We start from the raw sequence: 23277 nt of genomic DNA on the forward strand, positions 1-23277 counted from the left end.
TTAAATTACTTGTTATGGAATTACTGTCATTCTAATGACAAAAACTGATCAATATTTCCGCCATCACTATTTCTACTACTACTACTTGCTTTTTAAACTCTGAACTGTTTTCCGTTTATACTTTAATGATACATAGATGCGAATCTCAGTCGTCCGGGTCGACTGCTAACCCACTGCGCTAACCACGCCGCAGGAATTCTAATGATTATGTGATGACGTTAATAATAATAATAATAATAATAATAATAATAATAATAATAATAATAATAATAATAATGAAACCAAACCCCATGCCACTACAGCCCTTGAAAGACCTTGACTTACCAAGCGACCGCTGCTCAGCCCGAAGGCCTGGAGATTACGAGGTGTCGTGTGGTCAGCACGACAAATCCTCTCGGCTGTTATTCTTGGCTTTCTAGACCGGGGTCGCTATCTTACCGTTAGATCGCTCCTCAATTCTAATCACGTAGGCTGAGTGGACCTCGAACCAGCCCTCAGGTCCAGGTAAAAATCCCTGACCTGGCCGGGAATCGAACCCGGGGCCTCCGGGTAAGAAGCAGGCACGCTATCCCTAATAACGGGGCCGGCAATAATAATAATAATAATAATAATAATAATAATAATAATAATAATAATAATAATAATAATGGAATGGCCTCAGCTACCGTTTGCAGGCATTTTGATTTGGACTCCAATTAGGCTGCCTGATGTCAGAGTTCTATTTTCCCTTTAAATATATATACATTTGACTAATGCGAAAATGACAAACTACGGAAAACCTCTTCAGAACTGCCGATGGTGGGTTTTGAAGCCGAAACCAAACTTACAGCTACGTGGGCCGTACTTTGCCGCCAGCTCACTCGGAATAATATAATAAAAATGAACAATAATAATTATTATTATTATTATTTTGCGACTTATCCCGCACACTGGTGGGGTCGCGGGTACGGAAAATGCCATACATTGGACTTGGCCCTGTTTTACGGTCAGATACCCTTCTGACACCAAGCTTATGTGGAGAAATGTGTTCGCTATTGCATGTTTCTCTGCTGATTGGTAGTGTGGTGCGTTGCGTGAATGAGCAAACGTGTGAACTGAGACAAACCCAGTCCTAGAGTAAGATGAGTTAACCAAACGTGGCTAAAATCCCCGAGTCGAACGGGAATCTAACCCAGAACCTCCTGAGCCGAAGGGAATGACGCTGACAATTCAGATACGGAGCAGGACGCTTTTATTATTATTCTGCTTCTTATTTATACTGATATTATTAATGTTACTGGTTTTACGCTTGATTAACAGCTTTCTTTACTGTTCTCATACACACCGAGCTGTCGGAATTTTTTTTTTTTTTGCTAGTGGCTTTACGTCGCACCGACACAGATAGGTCTTATGGCGACGATGGGATAGGAAAGGCCTAGGAGTTGGAAGGAAGCGGCCGTGGCCTTAATTAAGGTACAGCCCCAGCATTTGCCTGGTGTGAAAATGGGAAACCACGGAAAACCATCTTCAGGGCTGCCGATAGTGGGATTCGAACCTATTATCTCCCGGATGCAAGCTCACAGCCGCGCGCCTCTACGCGCATGGCCAACTCGCCCGGTTGTCGGAATTTTATCCCACAGGAGAATTTTTACATGCCGGTATATCTACCACACGAGCCTGACGTTTGAGCACCTTCAAATACCGTCAGAATGAGTCGGGATTGAATCCACCAACTTCGGTTGAGAATGCTAACGATTTGCGGTCTGAGTTACCCATCCAGATGTCTTCTTCTTCTTATTCTTAATACTGTCATTATTTTATATTTTTCATTTCATGTGTTGTAAGTACACTGACCAGGATTAGAATTGAGACTGGAAGCCAGTGCCAAATCACTGAAACATCATGTGTCTTACTGAAGAAATACAGACTCACAGACACCAGCTCCCATCTGTAGTGCAATACAACTGCTCGCCATTACGAGAGGTTACAAATTATCTCTGATTCATGATTTAATATCATGCGTCTGTTCTAATGTATGTCGTAATTCTTTGAGGCCAAGGATATGGAATTAACACTCGGACCTCGAATTAAGGTTGCATCTGAGAATTTGTTACACCTCAGTGTGTAAATATCCACAAGAGATGCTTAGTCAGAGGGACGGCTGAATGTAGCCGTACACTGATTACAATCATTCGTCAGTGTCATCCTAATTCTCTCTTTGAACGTGAATTATTTGCTTACTTAGGGATTGGATGGTTGTAAGTTTGTGGTAATTAATTTGCCGACCAAGTGAGCTACAAGTTGTGTAGTTGTGATCTTACATTCAATAGGGGGTTGGTTTGGGCCCTACCTGATGACCTCAATGCGCAGCCAATTAAGTGACATCGTTCTGTTCCCAATATAGCGGGTTCGATCCTGGCTTAGGTTGGTGGTGTGTGAAGGTGTTTAAAGAAATCCAGCAAAATGAAATGTTGACACCTCAGGGCCTCTTAGGGCATATAGAAAAAAAATACACTATATATTATTAATGTACGATACAACGATTTTACCAGAGGACCTACTCGGTCACCAGCGACACACAAACAACGTTATAAACAACGCATGTGTTTACTCTGCCGTGGCCATGATTACCATAAACTATTGTTATCGGATGGTGGTGGTGGTGATTATTGTTTTAAGAGGAAGTACAACTAGGCAACCATCCTCTATATAACACTAATCAGAGGGAAAAAATGGAAGGGGTCCGACACTTCGAAAAATGAAGATATCGGCCAAAGGAAGAAAAGGGCCACGAAGGGCGTGAAAATGAAAGACTCCCTAGCCCTCGCAAACTTAATAGCGTCGGGGTCGGAAAATAACAAGAGTTGACCAAGGGAGGTCAAATAGGATAGATGAAAGTGAGGAGCCTGGCACAAGTAAGTGGAAGCAATGCCAGGACTCAGCTGAGGGCCCCGTGGTCGCCAACCCACGCTCCAAAGTTCAGAGCCCCTGGGGGTATTGTTATCGGAGTCTAAAAATTAATCCTATTTATTCGTTCAATTATTTGTGTACTTTAAGCACTTTGAGGGCAAATAATTTTTGTATATTAAACTAAAATGTTAATAGTAAACACATTCTAAGTAGTTACGTACTATTAATAAAAATAACGTTCGACATTAACTCTTGGTGGTTGATACTTGGATAAGTGAATGTTTCTCTAAAAGGTAGTGAATTAAGTCAGAGAGTAAAACATTATCAATAACATTTTTATTCGCGTGTCTGCGTCGTTTCGTTGTTATAAAAACTGCATTCTACGCTTATAATAATAATAATAATAATAATAATAATAATAATAATAATGGCCGTCTCTGTGGTGTAGTGGTTAGTGTGATTAACTGCTACCCCCGGAGGCTCGGGTTCGATTCCCGGCTCTGCCCCGAAATTTGAAAAAGGTACGAGGGCTGGAACGGGTTCCACTAAGCCTCGAGAGGTCAACTGAGTAGAGCTGGGTTTGATTCCCTCCTCAGCCATCCTCGAAGTGGTTTTCCGTGGTTTCTCACTTCTCCTCCAGGTAAATGCAGGGATGGTGCCTAACTTAAGGCAACGGCCGCATCCTTTCCTCTTCCTTGTCTATTCCTTCTAATCTTCCCATCCTCTACACGGCATAGCAGGTGAGGCTGCCTGGGCAAGGTACTTGTCCTCCTGCCGAGTTGTATCTTCCGAACCAACGTGTGGCCTCCGGACGGGCCTGGTGCAGGTCTTTCGAGCTGACACGTGATAGGCGACCTGCCCCCAAATATTGGAATTAACCAATTAAGATTAAAATCCCTGACCCGAACGTGAATCGAACTCGGTAACCTTGGACCAAAGGCCAGTACACTAAACATTTATCCATGGAGCCGGATTATGCTCTAATTAATTACGATTTGTTTCTTTCCATTCACAGCCCTTTATTCTTCCAGCTAGCGAAAATGTACCTGTATTAGTGCAAAATTAACAAGAAGGAGAACTAAAGGGTGAAATAGAAACAGTGTCACTAAAGTGTAGTTTCTTAGTAAACTGAGAGAGATCGGGAGAGTTGGCTGTGCTGTTAGGGGCGCGCAGCTGTGAGCTTGCAGTCGGTAGATAGTGGGTTCGAACCCCACTGTCGGCAGTCCTGAAGATGGTTTTCGTGGTTCCCTGTTTCCACACCAGGCAAACGCTGGGGCCGTACCTTAATTAAGACCACGGCCGCTTCCTTCAGACTTCTAGCCCTTTTCTATCCCATCGTCGCCATAAGACCTATCTGTGTTGGTGAGACGTAAAGCACCGGGTGAGTTGGCCATGCGGTTAGGGACGCGCAGCTATGAGCTTGCATCCGGGAGATAGTGGGTTCGAGCCCCACTGTCGGCAGCCCTGAAGATGCTTTTCCGTGGTTTCCCATTTTCACACCAGGCAAATGCTGGGGCTGTACCTTAATTAAGGCCACGGCCGCTTCCTCTCCATTCCTAGGCCTTTCCTGTCCCATCCTCGCCATAAGACCTATCTGTGTCGGTGCGACGTAAAGCAAATAGCAAAAAAAAAAAGGAAGTAAAGAAAATTGTAAAACAATAAAAAATACAAAATCTGAGAGATGGAGGGAGTAAGTGTGTGTGTAATTCTGATCCCATGTTGGCAAGTTCGATCTCAGCTCAGTCCAGTGGTATTTGAAGGTACTCAAATACGCCAGCCTTGTGTCCGTAGAATTACTGAAACATGAAACTCGTATGGGAGTAAGTTCAAGTGTCTCGCCGTCTCCGAAAACCGTGAAAAAAGTAATGAGTTGTCAATCAATCATCATCATCATCATCATCTGTTTACCCTCCAGGTTCGGTTTTCCCCCCGGACTTAGCGAGGGATCCCACCTCTACCGCCTGTCAATCAATAATCTTGTTAAATAATTCGCGAGAGAAAGGTTCACTTATGATATCCAGTATCCAAACAGAGTCTCCGCTATTAAGTTAACGCATCTTTCCAACTGAGAAATCATGACTTACAAGGAGAAAATGGACGAGGGACAAATCATGTTCATTTAATTTTGAATAGTTAAAAGTGTATTTCTTTTAAAGTGATAGTAAAATATTCTAGTATTGAAAACGGTGGCCTCTTCTCAATTTCACTTGAGTACTACATCAATACGGATGTAAAAAAAAAAGTAAGTTCATTACATGCAATCATTCAATAGAAGTTGACCTGTACCTCTCTGAATCAGCTCAAAAAAGGAATTAAATATGTGATGAAATACTTTTCATGTAAAAACAAGCAAAGCAAAGCAAAGCAAAGTCACCTCCGTACAGGCCATGAAGGCCCTTGGAGGAGTGGAAGGTAAAGGCTTCCACCATTGTTAACCTCGGCACGTGATGGGGTAAAGTGGTTAGCTTTACGCCTGGCCATCTTTGCCCCCAGGAATTAACCTGGTACTCATTTTTTGGTGTAGGCTTAGTGAACCTCAGGGCCATATGCACCTCCGGAAGTGGAAATATCGTTTCTTAAATTTTACAACTTCCTGACGGGGATTCGAACCCACGTCTTTCCGGGCGAAGAGAGCACGCCTTTATCGCCTTGGCCAGGCAGCCCCTACTTTTCATGAACTCAATAAAAATAATCTCTAAGTTTTTACTGTCAAACAAAAGAAAGCGAATTTATAGAACACTAGTAGACCGCCTCTGTGGTATAGTGGTCAGTGTAATTAGCTGCCATCCCCGGAGGCCCGGGTTCGTTTCCCCGCTATGCCACGAAATTTGAAAAGTGGTACAAGGGCTGGAACTGGGTCCACTCAGCCTCGGAAGGTCAGCCGAGTATAGGGGTGTTCGATTTCTCCCTCACCCATCCTGAAACGGGTTTTCCACTTCTCCAGGCAAATGCCGAGATGGTACCTAACTTAAGGCTACGGCCAATTCCTTCCCTCTTCCTTATGTACTCCTTCCGAGTTTCCCATCCCCGCTCCGCACAAGGCCTCTGTTCAACATAGCAGGTGAGACTACCTGGGCGAGGTACTGAGTTCTCCTCCCTAGTTGTATCCCCCGTCCTAATGTGTCACGCTCCAGGATGCTGGAGGCGGTAGAGCTAGGATCCCTCGCTAAATCCGAGGGAAAATCCAACCTTAGAGGTTAAACGGATTAAGAAAGAAAAACACGGGTACATACCGGATTACTTAATGATATTATTTCTTTCCATAAAACATACTCAGATTATTTCAAATCAGTAATCTGTTATTTAAAAATAATCTAAGGATGCACTTATCGAAAGAAACATGCCACTGTAATATTAATGTGTTTTTCAGGTAAGTACTAGTGTTTTATCATTTTATTATCTTGTGACAGGTAGACTGAAAAAAAGGTTATTTTGACTTGGTCAACACTGATTTCATTTTAGCTAACAACAGATAAATATTAGGCAGTAATATTTTTGTATTTATACTAGAATATTGAGTACAGAAGTTGATGATTGACAAGTTTAGTAACTCACCCAGCATTCTAATGACGTAAGTCTGCTGTGGGACGATGGGTCGGAACTCGGGCGCTCCCATGCGCTCTACCATAGCACTGCTGGTGATGGAGCCGCGCTTGGCGTCGGTGAGAATCCGAGAACGTCGTAGTTTGATGCCAATGAGGATATACAGGACGGTGATGACGCTCATCGGGACCACGAAGAAAACAAATGTAGAGATTTCGAAGGCATGGTCGATTAAGTCCCATTTGATGGTACAAAAAGTTACCCCTTCCAATGGCTGTCCATCGTTCGTCTCCATCTGCTTGACACCGAACTGACTGGCTTGAGGGATGGCCAAAAGCAGTGCCAGCAGCCAGATGGCCAGGACGAACCGCACTGCTCGAGATAACCGTGACATAGCGTGGGCCTGGAACGGGTGACAGATCGCCACATAACGTTCCACTGTGAACGCCGTAATGGTGAGGACGGTGGCATTGGCTGAAGTCTCTGCTGCGAATCCCTGAAGGATGCAGAAAGCTTCCCCAAAGACATAGGGATACCTAGACCATATGTAGTACATCTCAGGGGGTAGTCCGGCCAACAGAAGCAGGAGATCGGACACCGCGAGGCTGAAGAGGTAATAATTGGTGGCTGTGTGGAGGTGGCGGTTCCGAGCGATCACCACACACGTACTCACGTTCCCCAGCAGTCCCGCCACGAAAATGGCGCCGTACAGCGCCGTCACGGGGACCACCACATAAAGCGAGTCGCGGACACTTAACATGTCGTCTGTCGCCGCCGAGGAGACGTTTAGCGTCGCATTTAGCGTGGAGTTGCTCGCGTCGGTCGCCATGCACTCTGCTCACCACGCGATCCCGCGTCCTACTGCCGGACCAGCGCGCACTGGAGTACTTCTGCGGCGCGCACGCCACCACGTGACACTTGGCACGCGATAAATCCTATCGCTAATTGTCCGTCACTCGGCGCTCATCTTGCTTATGATGAATTACTCAAGGCATTGCGGCATTGCGTATATGGCAGGGGCAGTATGTCTCCTGCAGGAACGTCTTCATTCACTCTCACTATCTATGAGTGTGTTCAGTAGTTTGAAAGCCACTGATCGCCCTAGCAGCTCAGAGCTCAGAACAGTTAAGTTCTAATACCACTACCAGACATACCGGAAATTGTTTCGGATTTTTAATCTAAACACTCTAGAAAACCATCGTATTGAGGTAATTGAGATGGTTTTGTTGTCCGTTCATTATTATTATTATTATTATTATTATTATTATTATTATTATTATTATTATTATTATTATTATTGCTAGTTGCTTAAAGTCGCACTGACACAGATAGGTCTTATGGCGACGATGGGAGAGGAAATGGCTGGGAGTGGGAAGGAAGGGGTCGTGGCCTTAATTAGGGTACAGCCCCAGCATTTGCCTGGTGTGAAAATGGGAAACCACGGAAAACCATCTTCAGGGCTGCCGACAGTGGGGTTCGAACCTACTATCTCCCGAATACTGAATACTGGCCGCACTTAAGCGACTGCAGCTATCGAGCTCGGTATTATTATTATTATTATTATTATTATTATTATTATTATTATTATTATTATTATTATTATTATTATTCTTGCGTTCCGGCCTTCTAAGGACCACGTTACAATTTCAATTGTTCCTCCTTAGTTGTTCTTTCCTTTTCTTCCAGTATTCTTTCATTGTTTCACTGTGTTTCTTTTCCCTGTCTTTAGTCCACTTTGTGCCTGTTTTCTTTTCCTTCCTCCCTTGGAATCCTTGCATTTGTAAGACTTTCTTCCTAAAAATATTTCTTTCCAATAATTCTTCTTCTCGTATGTTGTTTCTTTCCAGGTCTTTCTTGACTTCTTGAATCCAGGTGGTAGTTGATTTCTTTTCCCAAAGGTACTTGAAGATTCGTTTAGTTAGTCTATTGTCGTCCATTCTGTAAATGTGTCCAAGAAATAGCAATCTCCTTTTTATTATTGTTTCTGATATGTTTTCTACGTTCTGGTAAATTTCATTGTTACTTCTTAATTTCCAAAACTCTGCAATTCTTGGAGGACCTAATATTTTCCTTATAATTCTTCTTTGTAATATTTCTAATTTATCAAGCTTGTAGTTCAGTGCTAGACATTCGCTGGCATAAAGGCATTCTGGTTTCACTACTGTGTTGTAGTGCTTTATTTTAAGTTTTCTTGATAAGCACTTTTTGTTGTAAGTATTCTTAGTTATACCGTACGCTCTTTCCATCTTTTGTATCCTCTCCTCTATAGCAGATTTTTCTAAACCATTTTCTTGAATTGTCTCACCCAAATATTTGAATTTCTTTACCTTTTCTATTCGACCAATATCCGTTGCTAAAAACTTTGGGACACTTTTTATATTCGTCAAAAATTTATTTTTCTCGGCAGAGATTCTCAAGCCTGTCATGTTGGCTGTCTTTTCAAGGAGATTGACTTGCATTGCTGCATCTGTAAGGCTTTCTGAAAGTATGGCAAAGTCATCTGCAAATGCTAGGCAATTTATTGCAACACCTTTGTTCTTCTTCCCCAGCATGAGTGGCAATATTTTAGATTCTTTCAGTTTTTCATTCCAAATTCTTACAATTTTCTCCATGGCACAATTGAAAAGGAGGGGAGATAGACTATCGCCCTGCCTGACACCTGTATTTATTTTGAAAGGTCGAGATACTTCACCCATAAATTTTACTTTCTGTAAGTGTTTCACGAATTAGGTTTGCTAATTTAGTTTTAACTCCAAATTCACGGATTACTTTATCTAGGGTTTCCCTATCAACAGAGTCAAAGGCTTTTTTAAAGTCAATAAATGTTACAACTATGTCTTTGGAGTTTATTAATCTGTGTCGAATTATAGATTTCAGGTTGAAAATCTGTTCGGAGCAAGATCTTCCTTCTCTAAATCCACCTTGATATTCACCCAATTGACTGTCCAGTGTCGATTTTACTCTATTTAGTAGTATTGTTGAGAATATCTTGTAAGCAACTGGCAAGAGAGATATACCTCTGTAGTTGTTGACATCCTGCTTGTTACCCTTCTTGTGTAATGGGTGTATTAGAGCCACTTTCCAATCCTCTGGGATCTTCTCTGTTTCCCAAATTTCTTCAAAGATTATTTGTAGATCTTCTATAATTTTTGGTTCAGCCCATTTTAAAAGTTCAGCTGTTATGGAGTCTTCCACACTAGCTTTGTTATTTTTAAGATTTTTTATTGCTTCCTTTATTTCTTCCGCTGTTGGAGGTGAATCAACGTCTAGATTTTCCTGAATTTCTGAAAATTCTAATTTATGATTTGGCTCAGGGCAGTTCAGCAGGTGTTCGAAGTGTTTTGCCAGAATCTCACAATTCTCGGCATTGTTAAGGCCAATATTACCATTTGCATCTCTGAAGAAAATGCTCCGGGATTGATAACCTTTCATTATTATTATTATTATTATTATTATTATTATTATTATTATTATTATTATTATTATTGTTGTCACATACATTTCATACTAGTTAGTGTAAACTAACATTAGCCCGGCACCTTGGCTGAAAGGTCAGCGTTGAGGCTTTCGATTCAGAGGGTCCTGGTTTTGATTCTTGCTAGGGTCAGGGGATTTTAGCCATGCCTAGTCAATTTCTCTAACCCGTGGACTGTGTGTTTGTGTTTGTCTCAATACACTCCTCTTCATATACTCACAACACATCACAGAAAGAACAAGGAAGAGTGAATACATGCCTCCGCCTAGGGTTCACATCCGGAAGGATATCCTGCCGTGAAACACGACCAAGTCCACATGCGGGACAATGTTCGCCGTTGCGACCCCACGAGCGTGTGAGGAATGTGGCAGAAGAACAAGACGAATAATTCTACGGTATCATTAACCAAGACCGGATGAAATGAGGTAGTCACCCTACCAATAACCATGCATTCGGGAATAGTGAGTTCATATCATGAGCCTTAAAATGGCTGTCCGCTGTTTATAACGTATACACCCTGAAAAAAGTATACACCCTAAAAAAAAGAGCGATGTTCAGGTCACGCAGCTGCGAGCTTGTTTTCGGAGGAAGGCGGGTTTGAATCCCACCACTAAGCGAGTTGGCCTTGCGCTTAGGGGCGCGTAGCTGTGAGCTTGTATCCAGGAGATAGTAGGTTCAAACCACACTGTCGGTAGCCCTGAAGATGTTTTTCCGTATTTTCCCATTTCGCACCACGCAAATACTGCTACTGTACCTTAATTAAGGCCACGGCCACTTCTTTTCCACTCTTAGTTCTTTCCTACCCCATCGTTACCATAAGACCTACCTGTGTTGGTACGACATAAAGCCAATTGTAAAAAATAAAAAATAAAATGAACGTGATTTTCCATGATTTTCCATTTTCACAGCAGGTAAATGCTGGAACTGTACCCTGTACATGAATTAAGGCCAATGCCACTATATTCCCAATCTTAGCCTTTTCTTTCGTCGTCGAAAACTTTCGATTTGTTTATACGATGTTAAGTCACTAGCAAAGAAGAATAAACCCTCGGAAATGCCCAGCCTGTTCCTTAATAAAGAACACCGTCACTACTTTCCTCATTCCTAGTGGGTTCCTATCCCAGCGCACCTTGTGTTAGTATGATATTAACTTGGTAGAAAAATTGAAAATATTATTTCCTTACTTTGCTCTTTTTTTAAACATTGCATTGGAGTTTTAGAATTTCTTTACAGTACTGTAAACTGAGGAGAGCCTCCATGGATCAGGCGGCAGCACGCCGGCCTCTCACCGCTGGGTTCCGTGGTTCAAATCCCGGTCACTCCATGTGCGACTTGTGCTGGACAAAGCGGAGGCGGGACAGGTTTCTCTCCGGGTATTCCGGTTTTCCCTTGTCATGTTTCATTCCAGCAACACTCTCCAATATCATTTCATCTGGCATTCATTAATCATTGCCCCAGAGGAGTGCGACAGGCTACGACAGCCGGGACAATTCCAATCCTCGTCACTAGATGGGGGCTTCATTCATTCCATTCCTGACCGGGTCAGTGACTGGAAACAGGCTGTGGAATTTTTTACTGTATACTGAGGATCTAACCAGCATTTGAGATTGTGACATAGGCCAATCAATCAATCAATCAATCAATCAATCAATCAATCAATCAATCAATCAATCAATCAATCAATCAATCAATCAATCAATCAATCAATCAATCAATCAATCAATCAATCAATCAATCAATCAATCAATCAATCAATCAATCAATCAATCAATCAATCAAAGGCTAGAAATGTACTCTTCTCATCTGTTTGTAAGACCTTGCCGAGGTTCAAATATTTACATTTCAGAAAGGTTTCACTGACTTGTATGAAGTACACTACGCTGATGGCCATAATGTCCCAAGCCGCTATGTTGAACAACACAATCGTGGTTAGCTACGCTACTTATTCAGAATGTCATTATTTGATGTTGGAGAATGCTATACTATATATCCACTCTGTGTGGATCAGTGGTAAAGTGTCGGTCTCCGGATGCCTAGATCACGGGTTCAGACCCTGACGAGTTAGTTGGGATTTTGAAGGGTGGGTAAAGGACAATTTTTCACCCCATGTCAGTATGTAAAAGACCTCACGTGACACATTTGGCATTTACCGACAAAATTAATCAAACTTCATCGGATTCAGTCACGAGAGCCAGGCGGTACAACTGAGAACGTCGTTACGCTGACCACGTGACTCTCCAGTATATATAAATCATCTGACGGGGCAGTAATCGTCCTGGTAAGCCAACATTAAAAATTGGATGTAGACCTATGTGCCACGAAGTTATTTAAGGAAAGAAATTACTGTAGAGTAGATTTTAAGTACTCATAAATGAGTGCCTTATTCAATAGACAATATATGGACAATGCCAATTGTAAACATAATAATAATAATAATAATAATAACAATTGTTTAACAACTAAGGGTCTTAGCGGAGATAGAGTTATCGGAATTTGATCCCGAAGGAATTCTTTAGTGTGCTGGAAGCGAAATAGAAATAACTATTCAAACACATGTAAAGATACCATAAATATTCAAAATCTATATGGGGTTTGTTCAGTTTGAAGATTAGGGTATCTGCACGAAATATATTTCTTTGTAAGTAATAATTCTTTTTATCAAAATGTTAGCATCTTCAATATCAATTAGACCGGGCGAGTTGGCCGTGCGGTTAGGAGCGCGCAGCTGTGAGCTCGCATCCGGGAGATAATGGGTTCGAGCCCCACTGTTGGCAGCCGTGAAGATGGTTTTCCGTGGTTTCCCATTTTCACACTAAGCAAATGCTGGGGCTGTACCTTAATTAAGGCCAAGGCCACTTCCTTCCCATTTCTAGCCCTTTCCTGTCCTATCGTCGCCATGAGACCTATCTGTGTCGGTGCGACGTAAAGCAACTAGCAAAAAAAATTAATTAGGTCAAAATACATGCTTAATGCCAACCACCTACCTGCCATAGGTCGCCGGTTGCACAAAAGGCTTCCACCTACAAGTGGCTACGGCTAGTTCGCAGTGTTGCCAGGTCTCCCGAAATATCAGGAGATCTCCCGATTTTTTTGCAACACACCAGAAAACCAGAAAAACTAACAAAATCCCGAAATTTCGTCTAATCCAGATTTAAGGGAAATGAATAATATTGATTAATGCTGCATGATATATTTGTGTCGAAAAGCTCTTTCCTTGTCTCACCGCGTGACGTTTTATCGGTAACATCACCCGTTGGGTACTTCCCCGCATTCACTTTAGGCTCGAATTACGTATTACCCCCCTCTTATTGAACTCAAAACTCACGCTTGACTGCATCATTCAAAGGTAAATCACCGACCCGCATATAGAATACAAAATCTGCATCCTGTTACGACTTCAAAATTGGCATACAGTTTCTACGCCTGATGAATAACTACATCTACGGGAAGATTAAGGAGAAAGAGAAGAAGACGAGAGTGGCAAGAGAGTACGGGAGAGTGAAATTGTATATTTTTCTCATAATAACTTCAAATGACTATTTCATTTTTTAATTTAGTTATAACATTTCAGTGTACAAGAAACTACCAAAATTTTCATTAAAATTCTCGCAATTTTTACGTACAATCTACCGATTTTTTATTTGTAGGCCTGGCAACACTGCTGGTCCGTAGTCCGACAGCTCTGCACTTTGACCGACCAGCTGAGCAGAGGACGGGTGGCCACGACTCTACTCTGGCTCTTCATCTCTGTATTCGGAAGACGGAGAGGGTCTTGTCCCCACCATCGGCTGCCTTAAGAATAGTTTTCTGTGGTTTTCCACTCCTGCGCTAAGACAAATGCCGGGGCAGTTCCTAGAATAGGGCACGGCCACCAAGCTTCTCCAAGCATCTCCATCACCACAAATCTCCCGGTCTGAAAGCCAGCGTCACCGCCTAAAGAGGCCCGCCTCCCGCTTCAGGGATGCAACGAAAACAATTCAGTAGTAGTAGCAGGCCTATCTGTCTTAGTTCATCACAGATAAACGAAAAATCACGTCATTTGAAAGTTATAATTTCTGCCATAATGTATGGTACAATTTTTACGAAAGATATTTCTTTGTAATTCATAATTCTTTCAATGCAAGTTAGTACCACCAGTACTTACAATAAAAGCATAGCTCTACACGTGTATCCTGAAACTACTTTATCCTTTTTTTTTTTTTTTTTTTTTTACAATTGGCTTTACGTCGCATCGACACAGACAGGTCTTATGGGGACAATAGGATAGGTAAAAACTAGGCGTGGGAAGGAAGCGGCCGTGGTCTTAACTAAGGCACAGTCCTAGCAATTGCCTGGTGTGAAAAAGGGAAACCACGGAAAACCATCTTCAGCTTTATCCTATTCAAATGAGCTCTACACATCTACGCGGTAAAGCAATGTTGCTGTTGTTGCTTTATGTAGGGCGGGAGATTGACATAATTAATTGAATTCTTCCCTAAAAATTAAGAGGGGGTTAATGTCATTAAATATTTCAGATAAATATATACTTTTGTAAGCTTTTTGTAGCTTTTAGGCAATTCAGGAAGTTTACTGAGTTTGTCCTGAGGAAAATGTACTTACTTTTTGTCTAAATAGGTCTTAGAGCTGTGGGTCTTCCGAAAATTTGTGTAACGAAATAGTGTTATGTAATACTGTAGAATGTGTGACGTTACCTAGCAACAGTACCATGAGAGCTTCACAAGCCGCGGAACTGTATGTCATGGCCATCCACCATTACATCACACTACAGCCCGAATGGTTGGTGGTGGTGATTATTGATTCTTTTTTGCTATTTGCTTTACGTCGTACCGACACAGATAGCCTAGGTTTTATGGCAACGATGGGATAGGAAAGGCTTAGAAATGAGAAGGAAGCGGCCGTGGCCTTAATTAAGGTACATCACCAGCATTTGCCTGGTGTGAAAATGGGAAACTACGGAAAAACAATTTTGAGAGCTGCCGACAGTGGGGTTCGAACCTACTATCTCCCGGAAGCGAGCTCACAGCTGCGCGCTCCTAACCGCACGGCCTACTCGCCTGGTGATTATTGTTTTAAGAGGGAAAATGGAAGGGATACGCCACTTCGGGAAATAAACATATAGACCAAAGGAAAAGCCACGAAGGGCGTGAGTATGAAAGACTCCCGAGGCCTCGAATGTTCTAATACCGTTGGCTAGTAAAAGACCAAGAGTTGACCACGGGAGGTTGATACACAATTTTTTTAAATATCACTTTTGGAAATGTAATGTTAGCAAACAGCTGAGATTTAAACAGATACTTTTGCTGGAGGAACACACACATATTGTAATTCAGGGAAGCTTACTCTATTCAAAGAAGAGAAAAATCAAACCATAATTTCTGATGACATTAAATATTTAGTTGCAGAGTGTATTCTCGGTGATATGAGAAATGAGCCTTGACATTTTACTCATGACTCACTGGCCGTTCGGTAAACGTAGAGCGGAAACATAAACCCTGTCTTATTGCTCCATTGTATTACTGTTTTGTTTCCTGTCCTATTCCTGTTGGTTGCGAACGCATCTTGTCCGATGAGTGGTTGCTGCTGACAGAATCATTGAGGCAGCTACACAGTAAAACAGTGTTGCTGTAGTTGCATCATGTAGGGAGTGAGATAGACATAATTTCGTTAGCTACGCCGTATACGTTACTTAGAGCTTGAATAAAGTGTACGATAACACGTTGTGAAGCTATGTCGTAAATTTGTAATTGATGAATTCTCTGCCAGAATCCCGTAGCCCTGCGATCCTTTACGTCGCGTCGACACAGATAGGTCTTAGGGCGACGTTGGAGCAGGAAAAGACTGAGTGGGATGGAAGCGACCGTGGACTTAAGTAAGGCACAACCTGGTGTGAAAATGGGAAACCACAGAAAACCATCTTCAGCGCTGCCGACAGTGGGATTCGAACCCACTATCTCCCGAATACTTTCCGATCTTTGATGACCTATTATACCCTATAGTGTCCGCATAAAGTGAGAAAATTATATTATTAGTAAAATGAAATGAAATGAAATGAAATGGCCTATGGCTTTTAGTGCCGGGAGTGATCGAGGACAGCCAGGTGCAGGTCTTTTGATTTGACACCCGTAGGCGACCTGCGCGCAATAATGAGGATAAAATGATGATGCCGGCATATACATCCAGCCCCCGTGCCAATGATGGATAAAATTCCCGATCCTACCGTGAATCGATCCCAGGGCTCTTGTGGCACAGCACGCTAACCATTTAGCCATGGAGCCGGACTATTATTAGTATACACCACGGAATGGGACAATATAATTGCCGAACACTCGGGGTGGGGGTGGGGTTAATCCATGCACCAGACAGGACGTTTTAAATTCAGTGGCTAGCGAGATAAGATTATTTGTCTACGAAACGATTCCATTCATAAACTATTATCTGAAGAAGCTTCGAATAATTTTACTTTTTTCCTTTAAATATTAAATTCGCGTTTGCAAAATATTGTTTGAATGAGCGTGGAACTTTTTCACCTACCGTGTGCAGGCATTTTGGTTTGATTTGAGTGTCAAGTGAAAGTAAAATCCTATTGAGCTCTCTGGCACTTAGTTTGAAATACTTTTTTGTGGTGTAGTGGTTTGTATGATTAGCTGCCACCTCCGGAGGAACGGGTTTGATTCCCGGCTCTACCACGAAATTTGGAAAGTGGTACGAGGGCTGCAATGAAGTCCACTCAGCCTCGGGGGTTCAATTGAGTAGCGGTGGGGAGGGGGATGAGGGAATTCGATTCCTACCTCAGCCATCTTCGAAGCGGTTTTCCATGGTTTCCCACTTCCCCTCCAGGCACATGCCGGAATGGTACCTAACTTATGGCTACGGCCGCTTCCTTCTCTCTTCCTTGTCTATCCTTTCTGATCTTCCCATCCCCCCCATAAGGTCGCTGTTCAGCATAGCAGGTGAAGCCATCTGGGTGAAGCACTGGTCCTCTTTACCAGTTGTATTCTCCGACCCAAAGTCTCACTCTCCAGGATACTGCCCTTGAGGCGGTAGAGGTGGGATCTCTCGCTGAGTCCGAGGAAAAAAGCCACCCTGGAGGGTAAACGGATTAAGAAAATAATTAAAGAAAGAAAGAAAGAAAGAAAGAAAGAAAGAAAGAAAGAAAGAAAGAAAGAAAGAAAACACTGAACGTATCGTCACCAGAAAACTTTTACTTGCCTACCTCCAACGAAATGGGGGTATTTCCTACTTCCTCTGCCCGGTTTAAACTTGTGCTCTTGAGATCTGGATACCGACTACATGCCACTAATCCTCCGAGGGAGCTACTTCTTAGCTGGTCGCCGTAAGACCTATCTGTGTCGGTGCGACGTAAAAAAAAAATAAAAAAACCCCTTCTGATAGCACTAACATGATGCTGTGACATTCTCTTTCCCATAAAGGATTCCATTCTAATGTTAAAATATTCTTTTAGGTTTGCTATTGGCGTTGTAAGCAGTATCATACACTGTTTCCTTAGTTCAGGAAATAGACCTAAAGACATAACACAGGGGTATAATAATTTCGTGTGGCTATTTCTAGCCGAGCAGCCCTTGTAAGGCAGACCCTCCGACGAGGGTGGGCGGCATCTGCCATGTGTAGGTAACTGCGTGTTATTGTCTTGGAGGATAGTGTTGTGTGTGGTGTGTGAGTTGCAGGGATGTTGGGGACAGCACAAACACCCAGCCTCCGAGCCACTGGAATTAATCAATGAAGGTTAAAATCCCCGACCCGGCCGGGAATCGAACCCGGGACCCTCTGAACCGAAGGCCAGTACGCTGACCATTCAGCCAACGAGTAAACACAGGGGTGAAACAGGACCAATAGTGGTTAAAATAATTTTATTTTTTGGACAGAGCATGAGAGCGGTGGCCTCAGTTTATACTTTATTAGAATTAATTGACTCTGAATAGAAAATTTAAGTTCTCTTTCCGGGACTTGTTTGCAAAAAAAATACATTTAAATGAATTTTTCATATCACTATGGTCCACTGACCCGAAATGTTAACGAGGCTCTTTGTTGGCTACCGATGGTACTCACACGGCGTTCTCAGAGCTCATCATGTAGTACCATTATGCACCACCTCATGTGTCACTGGTGGTAAACACATGTTGTTTTCGGTGGCCATTGTGTACCACCGGTAGTACACGTTTACATATTGATTCATATCTCTCTGTTTTCTCAGTAGATTAGCGAGGAATTCAGTTATTGTCGTACGGCTCCAGGACGGATCATGCGGTATGAGACGTAAAACGACGGGAAATAAATGAGTATATAAATCTCAGTAATCTTACTGTTAATGATCCTCATATCGATTAATGCTCCTAAAAAACTGGACTATCATTCGAGAGAGTCTGAACGAGAAAAGGAGATCGTGCGTGTACCACTGATGGTACATGTTCGACTTCCCTCAGTATCGTCGTGTTCCACTGATGTCATATCAAAAATAGGTGGAAATGCACCATAAATACACTGTCAGTGCCCTTGAAAGGATGCATCTTTCGAATATCTACAAGGAGAAAATGGAAAACGAAATGGCAGATACGAGGACATTTATTATTGAACACTGTAGCTGAAGTGTTCGTTTGTCACATGACTCTTTAGATTAATGGTTTTCCGTGGTTTCTTACTTCATTTTTTGGTACATTCCTTCCCGCACATATCCTTTTCCTATCCCATCGTCGCCATAAGACCTATCTGTATCGGTGGGACGTAAAGAAAATTCAAAAGAAGAAGAAAAATGTAGTATCGATCCATGTTAGTATCACTTTCAACATGTGTAGAATTCACAGCCATCGGAAGTACCGAATTCTAGCACCGTACTTCAATTTTAGTGGTGTACCACTCGGAGACGTCAGTAGTGGTGTTTCTTGCCGATCGTGGAGTTTTATGTGCTCGCTCTCAGCGATTTATAGGTTGATTGTTTCTATACACCCCGAGTGTCTTCTCTATGAAAATATTCAACTATCAACAAAACAGAAGCCAATATGTTCCAACATTACTAAAATATTGGGCGCAATTTCATACAGTTTTTAGTGTTTGCTTCTAGAAACGGACACAACATTGCTTTGAACGCGTGAGAAGCCACCGTGAAAAGATAGTGTAAACAAATATAATAGGCCTACATTTTATTTTTTTATTTCTTTCTTAATCCGTTTACCCTCCAGGGTTGTCTTTTCCCTCAGACTCAGCGAGAGATCCCATCTTTATCGCCTCAAGGGTAGTGTCCTGGAACGCGAGACTTTAGGTCGGGAATACAAATGGGGTGGAGGATCATTACCACGCCCAGGCGGCCTCACCTGCTGTGCTGAATAGGGACGTTGTGGGAAGACTGGAACATTTTCAAAGAATGGACAAGGAAGAGTGAAGGAAGTGGCCGTCGTCTTAAGCTAGGTACCGTTCTGGCATTTGCCTGGAGGATAAGTGGGAAACCACGGAAAACAACTTCAAGATGGCTGAGGCTGAGTGGACCACGTTCCAATCCTCGTACCACTTTTCAAATTCGTGGCAGAGCCTGGAATCGAACTCGGGCCTCCAAGGGTGGCAGCTAATCACACTAACCACTGAACCACAGAGGCAGACATATATTTTCTTAATGAGGAAAATTTTCTCTACACATTGGTGATAAAATTTGAAAAAAAAAGGTTATTTTGTCATTTTGTGATGTCCAGGTCCCCTTAAAGTTTTAGGGCTACGTAAGCAACATTACCCACTATCAAGCCTACAAAGCAAATATTAATCTGCTTCCCCTCACCAAGTGAACCAGCGTAACAAGAACTGATTTCTGTGCCAGTCCGCATATCTTCCAGAAAGACAGCCGATTTTATTTCATACTAATTATGAAGTCTAAACTCAGCAGTTACTACTTTCTTATATTAATTGGTTATTTCTGGTTCAGCGCTGTTATTAGAGACACATGTGTCGAAGTGACATTTCCAGAAAGTTGATCTACGAGGACATGTATTGCCCCACAACTAGTTCACTTTCGTAATAGCAGAATTAGCGGGGTATATATGGGAAGCGGTTATGGCTCCAATTTCGGCAGCCTTAGTTATTCCAAGTGCCGGACGTGAGTTGTTTAATAAATGCCGCGGATCCTGTGCAAGCATACTCAGGATGATGATGAACTTCTCTTGTTTACCTCAAACAAACAAGTGCTATATTTTCTCTCATTGTCGTTTCAGTATCCCAAGGGCTAAGTTAGAACAAATTTCTGAGAATATTAGAGCTATGTGAAGCGGAAATCCTTTTAAAGCAGTAGTATTAGAGATTTTATTTTTATTTATTTGGCATTAGATAGGTGTCAGACCATACACCCATCTGGATATTGCAAAATGAATGCTGATTTGAACTTTACAGTTCATAACAATTCCGTACAATTCATTGACATGGATTGGAATATAAATAAAATACATATATATTATAAAAGTTTCACATTATAATTATATAAATATCCATATAAAATCATTCGAATTTAATAGTCCCACTGACTACTGTTACGGTTTTCGGAGACGTCGAGGTGCTGCAATTTAGTCCCGCAGGAGGCTGACGTATTTGAGTACCTTCAAATACTACCGGACTGAGCCAGGATCGAACCTGCCAAGTTGAGTTCAAAAGGCCAGCGCCTCAACCGTCTGAGCCCCTCAGTCATTCGAACTTGTAGGCGAGTTTCTGTTAAATAGTTCCTAATGATTGTATACACTTTTTTGTCTTTAGTTGACAGTGGTGTAGTGATGAAGGATGGTAACTATTGCTTAGTGTGGATCAGAGATATAATCAAGACATTCAAAAAAATCAGATGATTTAGGTCCTGAATCGACTGGCCATCACATGTACAGTATGGTGTGTCCACTACACTGATACAATAAAGGCGACTTCTAAAACTTCAGTGATTGAATCGTATTTGAGTGATTGTGACATGAATAGTATGGGAGTTGTTGCGTAACCAAGACTGGGTATTTCCTTTCCACCTGAGTAATTAAAATGCATTTTATTCTGCAGTAAATTATAAAATTGAGCCCATTGATTTTTAATTAATGTTATTTGCTTTACGTCCCACTAACTACTTTTACGGTCTTCGGAGACCAATGATTTTTAAATTCACATATAAATTAATTGTGATCCTGGGTATTTCTGATTTGTAATGTAACTACTGTATTCGTATTCACAATTCAGGCTTGGTTTCTCCCTCGGACTCAGCGAGAGATTCCACCTCTATCGCCTCAAAGGAGTGTCCTGGAGCGTGAGATTTGGGTCGGATGATACAACTGTGGAGGAGGACCAGTATCTCGCCCAGGCGGCCTCGCCTTCTATGTTTAACAGGAGCCTTGTAGGGGGAGGGCGGAAGACATGAAGGGATAGATAAGGAAGAGGGAAGGAAGCGGCCGTGGCCTTAATTAATTAAGGTACAGCTCCAGTATTTGTCCGGTGTGAACACGAAAAATCACGGAGAAACATTTTCAGGGCTGCCGACGGTGGAATTCGAGCCCACCATATCCGGAATGCAAGCTCACAGCTACGCGATACTAACCGCACGACCAACATGCTCGGTGTTTTATACGATTAATCATTCATAAACATAGATACGAAACACGGAACCATTCACTTTCACTTGTCTGCATCGGCTCTTGCTTGTTTTTCGAAATTTAAAGAAATTAATATTATATCTAGATATTCTGTAAATGTTTTTTGTTTGTTGTGTGTTTAGATATCCAATTATAAATAATTTCCTTGCTTATTATTTACTATGATACTACATATTGAACCCCACAGGGGCATGATCCAAGGACCTTTGGTTGATATTGATCTTCGTAATTACGCACGCAATGCTATTTAAGGGAAACAATGCTGAAATTGATTAATATTCATATCATTAATAGATGTAATACCGAAACTAATTAATATTCATATCATTAAGATAGATAAATTGAGTTATTTTACGAGAGTTCTTTGTTTGCGCCATATTGTCCTTTGTGTAGCGGGGGCCCGCAGCGGAACGCAAGCTCATCTAGACCCGGGAGGGGTTATGAATGGGGATTCCCCGTGACATCACTCGAGAGAAGACATCCCTCCTCAAGACTCAGAGAATGAGGGGAAACCAACTTTTTCGAAACGAAATATAGGAGCCATCTTGGATTCGGACTAGCCAACTTAATTATCTACGATCTAGAAAATTAATGAAACTCGAATTATGGAGCCGTCTCCCGATTTAAAAGGGATAAATGTCACTGGGACATTTATTTAGAGTGTCTAATGTCCCCTTTCTTGATAACTTTCAGATGAAGAAAGAGTACTGTGTTGTTTCTGTGTGGAAAAGTACTGGGGCCATCTGTTTATTCTCATGACACGTCCTCGACGGAGGGAGTTCACCCCGCATGGTAGGGGAAGCCGGACAGATTTTAATTAATTGAAGGAGATCCATCGAAGGATAATTGAATGGTTATGTCTCAATCGCATCAACTAAATATTGGTCACCGATTAGCCGTACTATTACACCTCGAGTATGCCGTGAATAGGCAATACGCAAATTAGTGGAAGGGGTATCGCTCCCTTGTAAAAACCACTGCAGTAAAGGACGAGCGTCACTCGGGACTCGCGGCTCATCGACGGCGAAGCTATGCTTGGTTAAGCCCTCGTTAGTTCTTTGTTCAAGTGAAGTTAACTCCCATTTCAAGTGAAATAATAGAATTCGCATAAACAGTGTATAGTTTTGGTCTCTGTGACGCCAGTGTTAACTTTTTATAAAACCGTGATGTGTAAAGTAATATTATTATCATTACTATAGCACGATAGTATTACGTAGCGGCAGACTGAATAGTGGCCGAGAGATAGACGGGATTCGGTACTAAACCGCGGACTACGTAGTCGTATCCGAGATCGTGACCGGACGTTCACAGTGAACGCTGTTAAACAGAGTGTGGAATTAAACAGTGACGTGTTTGTGTACAGGATTTACGGCGAGCGGCTCCACCAGCAAGGAACCATGGACTCTCAACTTCAAGGTGGTATGGAAATGCAAGTAATCACCGCGGTGCCCATGGACCAGGAGTAAGCCCAGGATGGACCTCCTGAGCTGACGAAGGTGTCATCATGTGATAGAGATGAGTACTAATTTTCAATATCTGGCATGCCTAGTGGGGATGGGAAATGTTTATCGTAAGCTGACGCTATAAAAGATTAAAGATGTAGTCCAGTTGAAATAGAGCGCCAAAATGGGCGCGTAGTTGCTAATTCTTAGTTTAGGAAACCGACGACAGGTCTGAGTCATCGATTGTAAATAATTTAGGGAATATAATACTTTAGTTTTGCATGTGGTAGAGATTTATTCAATTATTTTATCTTGG

At 42.2% G+C, this 23277-nt stretch overlaps 1 protein-coding gene across 1 annotated transcript in view; it reads right to left on the reverse strand.

Annotated features, from left to right (window-relative positions):
* LOC136857598 (pyrokinin-1 receptor-like) overlaps nt 1-7192 on the reverse strand; it is a 277658-nt gene extending 270466 nt beyond the window's left edge. The window contains exon 1 of the mRNA XM_068225112.1: nt 6445-7192. Within this exon, the coding sequence (XP_068081213.1) occupies nt 6445-7192 (748 nt within the window). The remainder of the gene's footprint in view (nt 1-6444) is intronic.
* Nucleotides 7193-23277: the final 16085 nt, after the last annotated feature.

This window comes from Anabrus simplex, chromosome 1, assembly GCF_040414725.1.
Source record: "Anabrus simplex isolate iqAnaSimp1 chromosome 1, ASM4041472v1, whole genome shotgun sequence".
In the NCBI taxonomy this organism is placed as follows: Eukaryota; Metazoa; Arthropoda; class Insecta; order Orthoptera; family Tettigoniidae; genus Anabrus; species Anabrus simplex.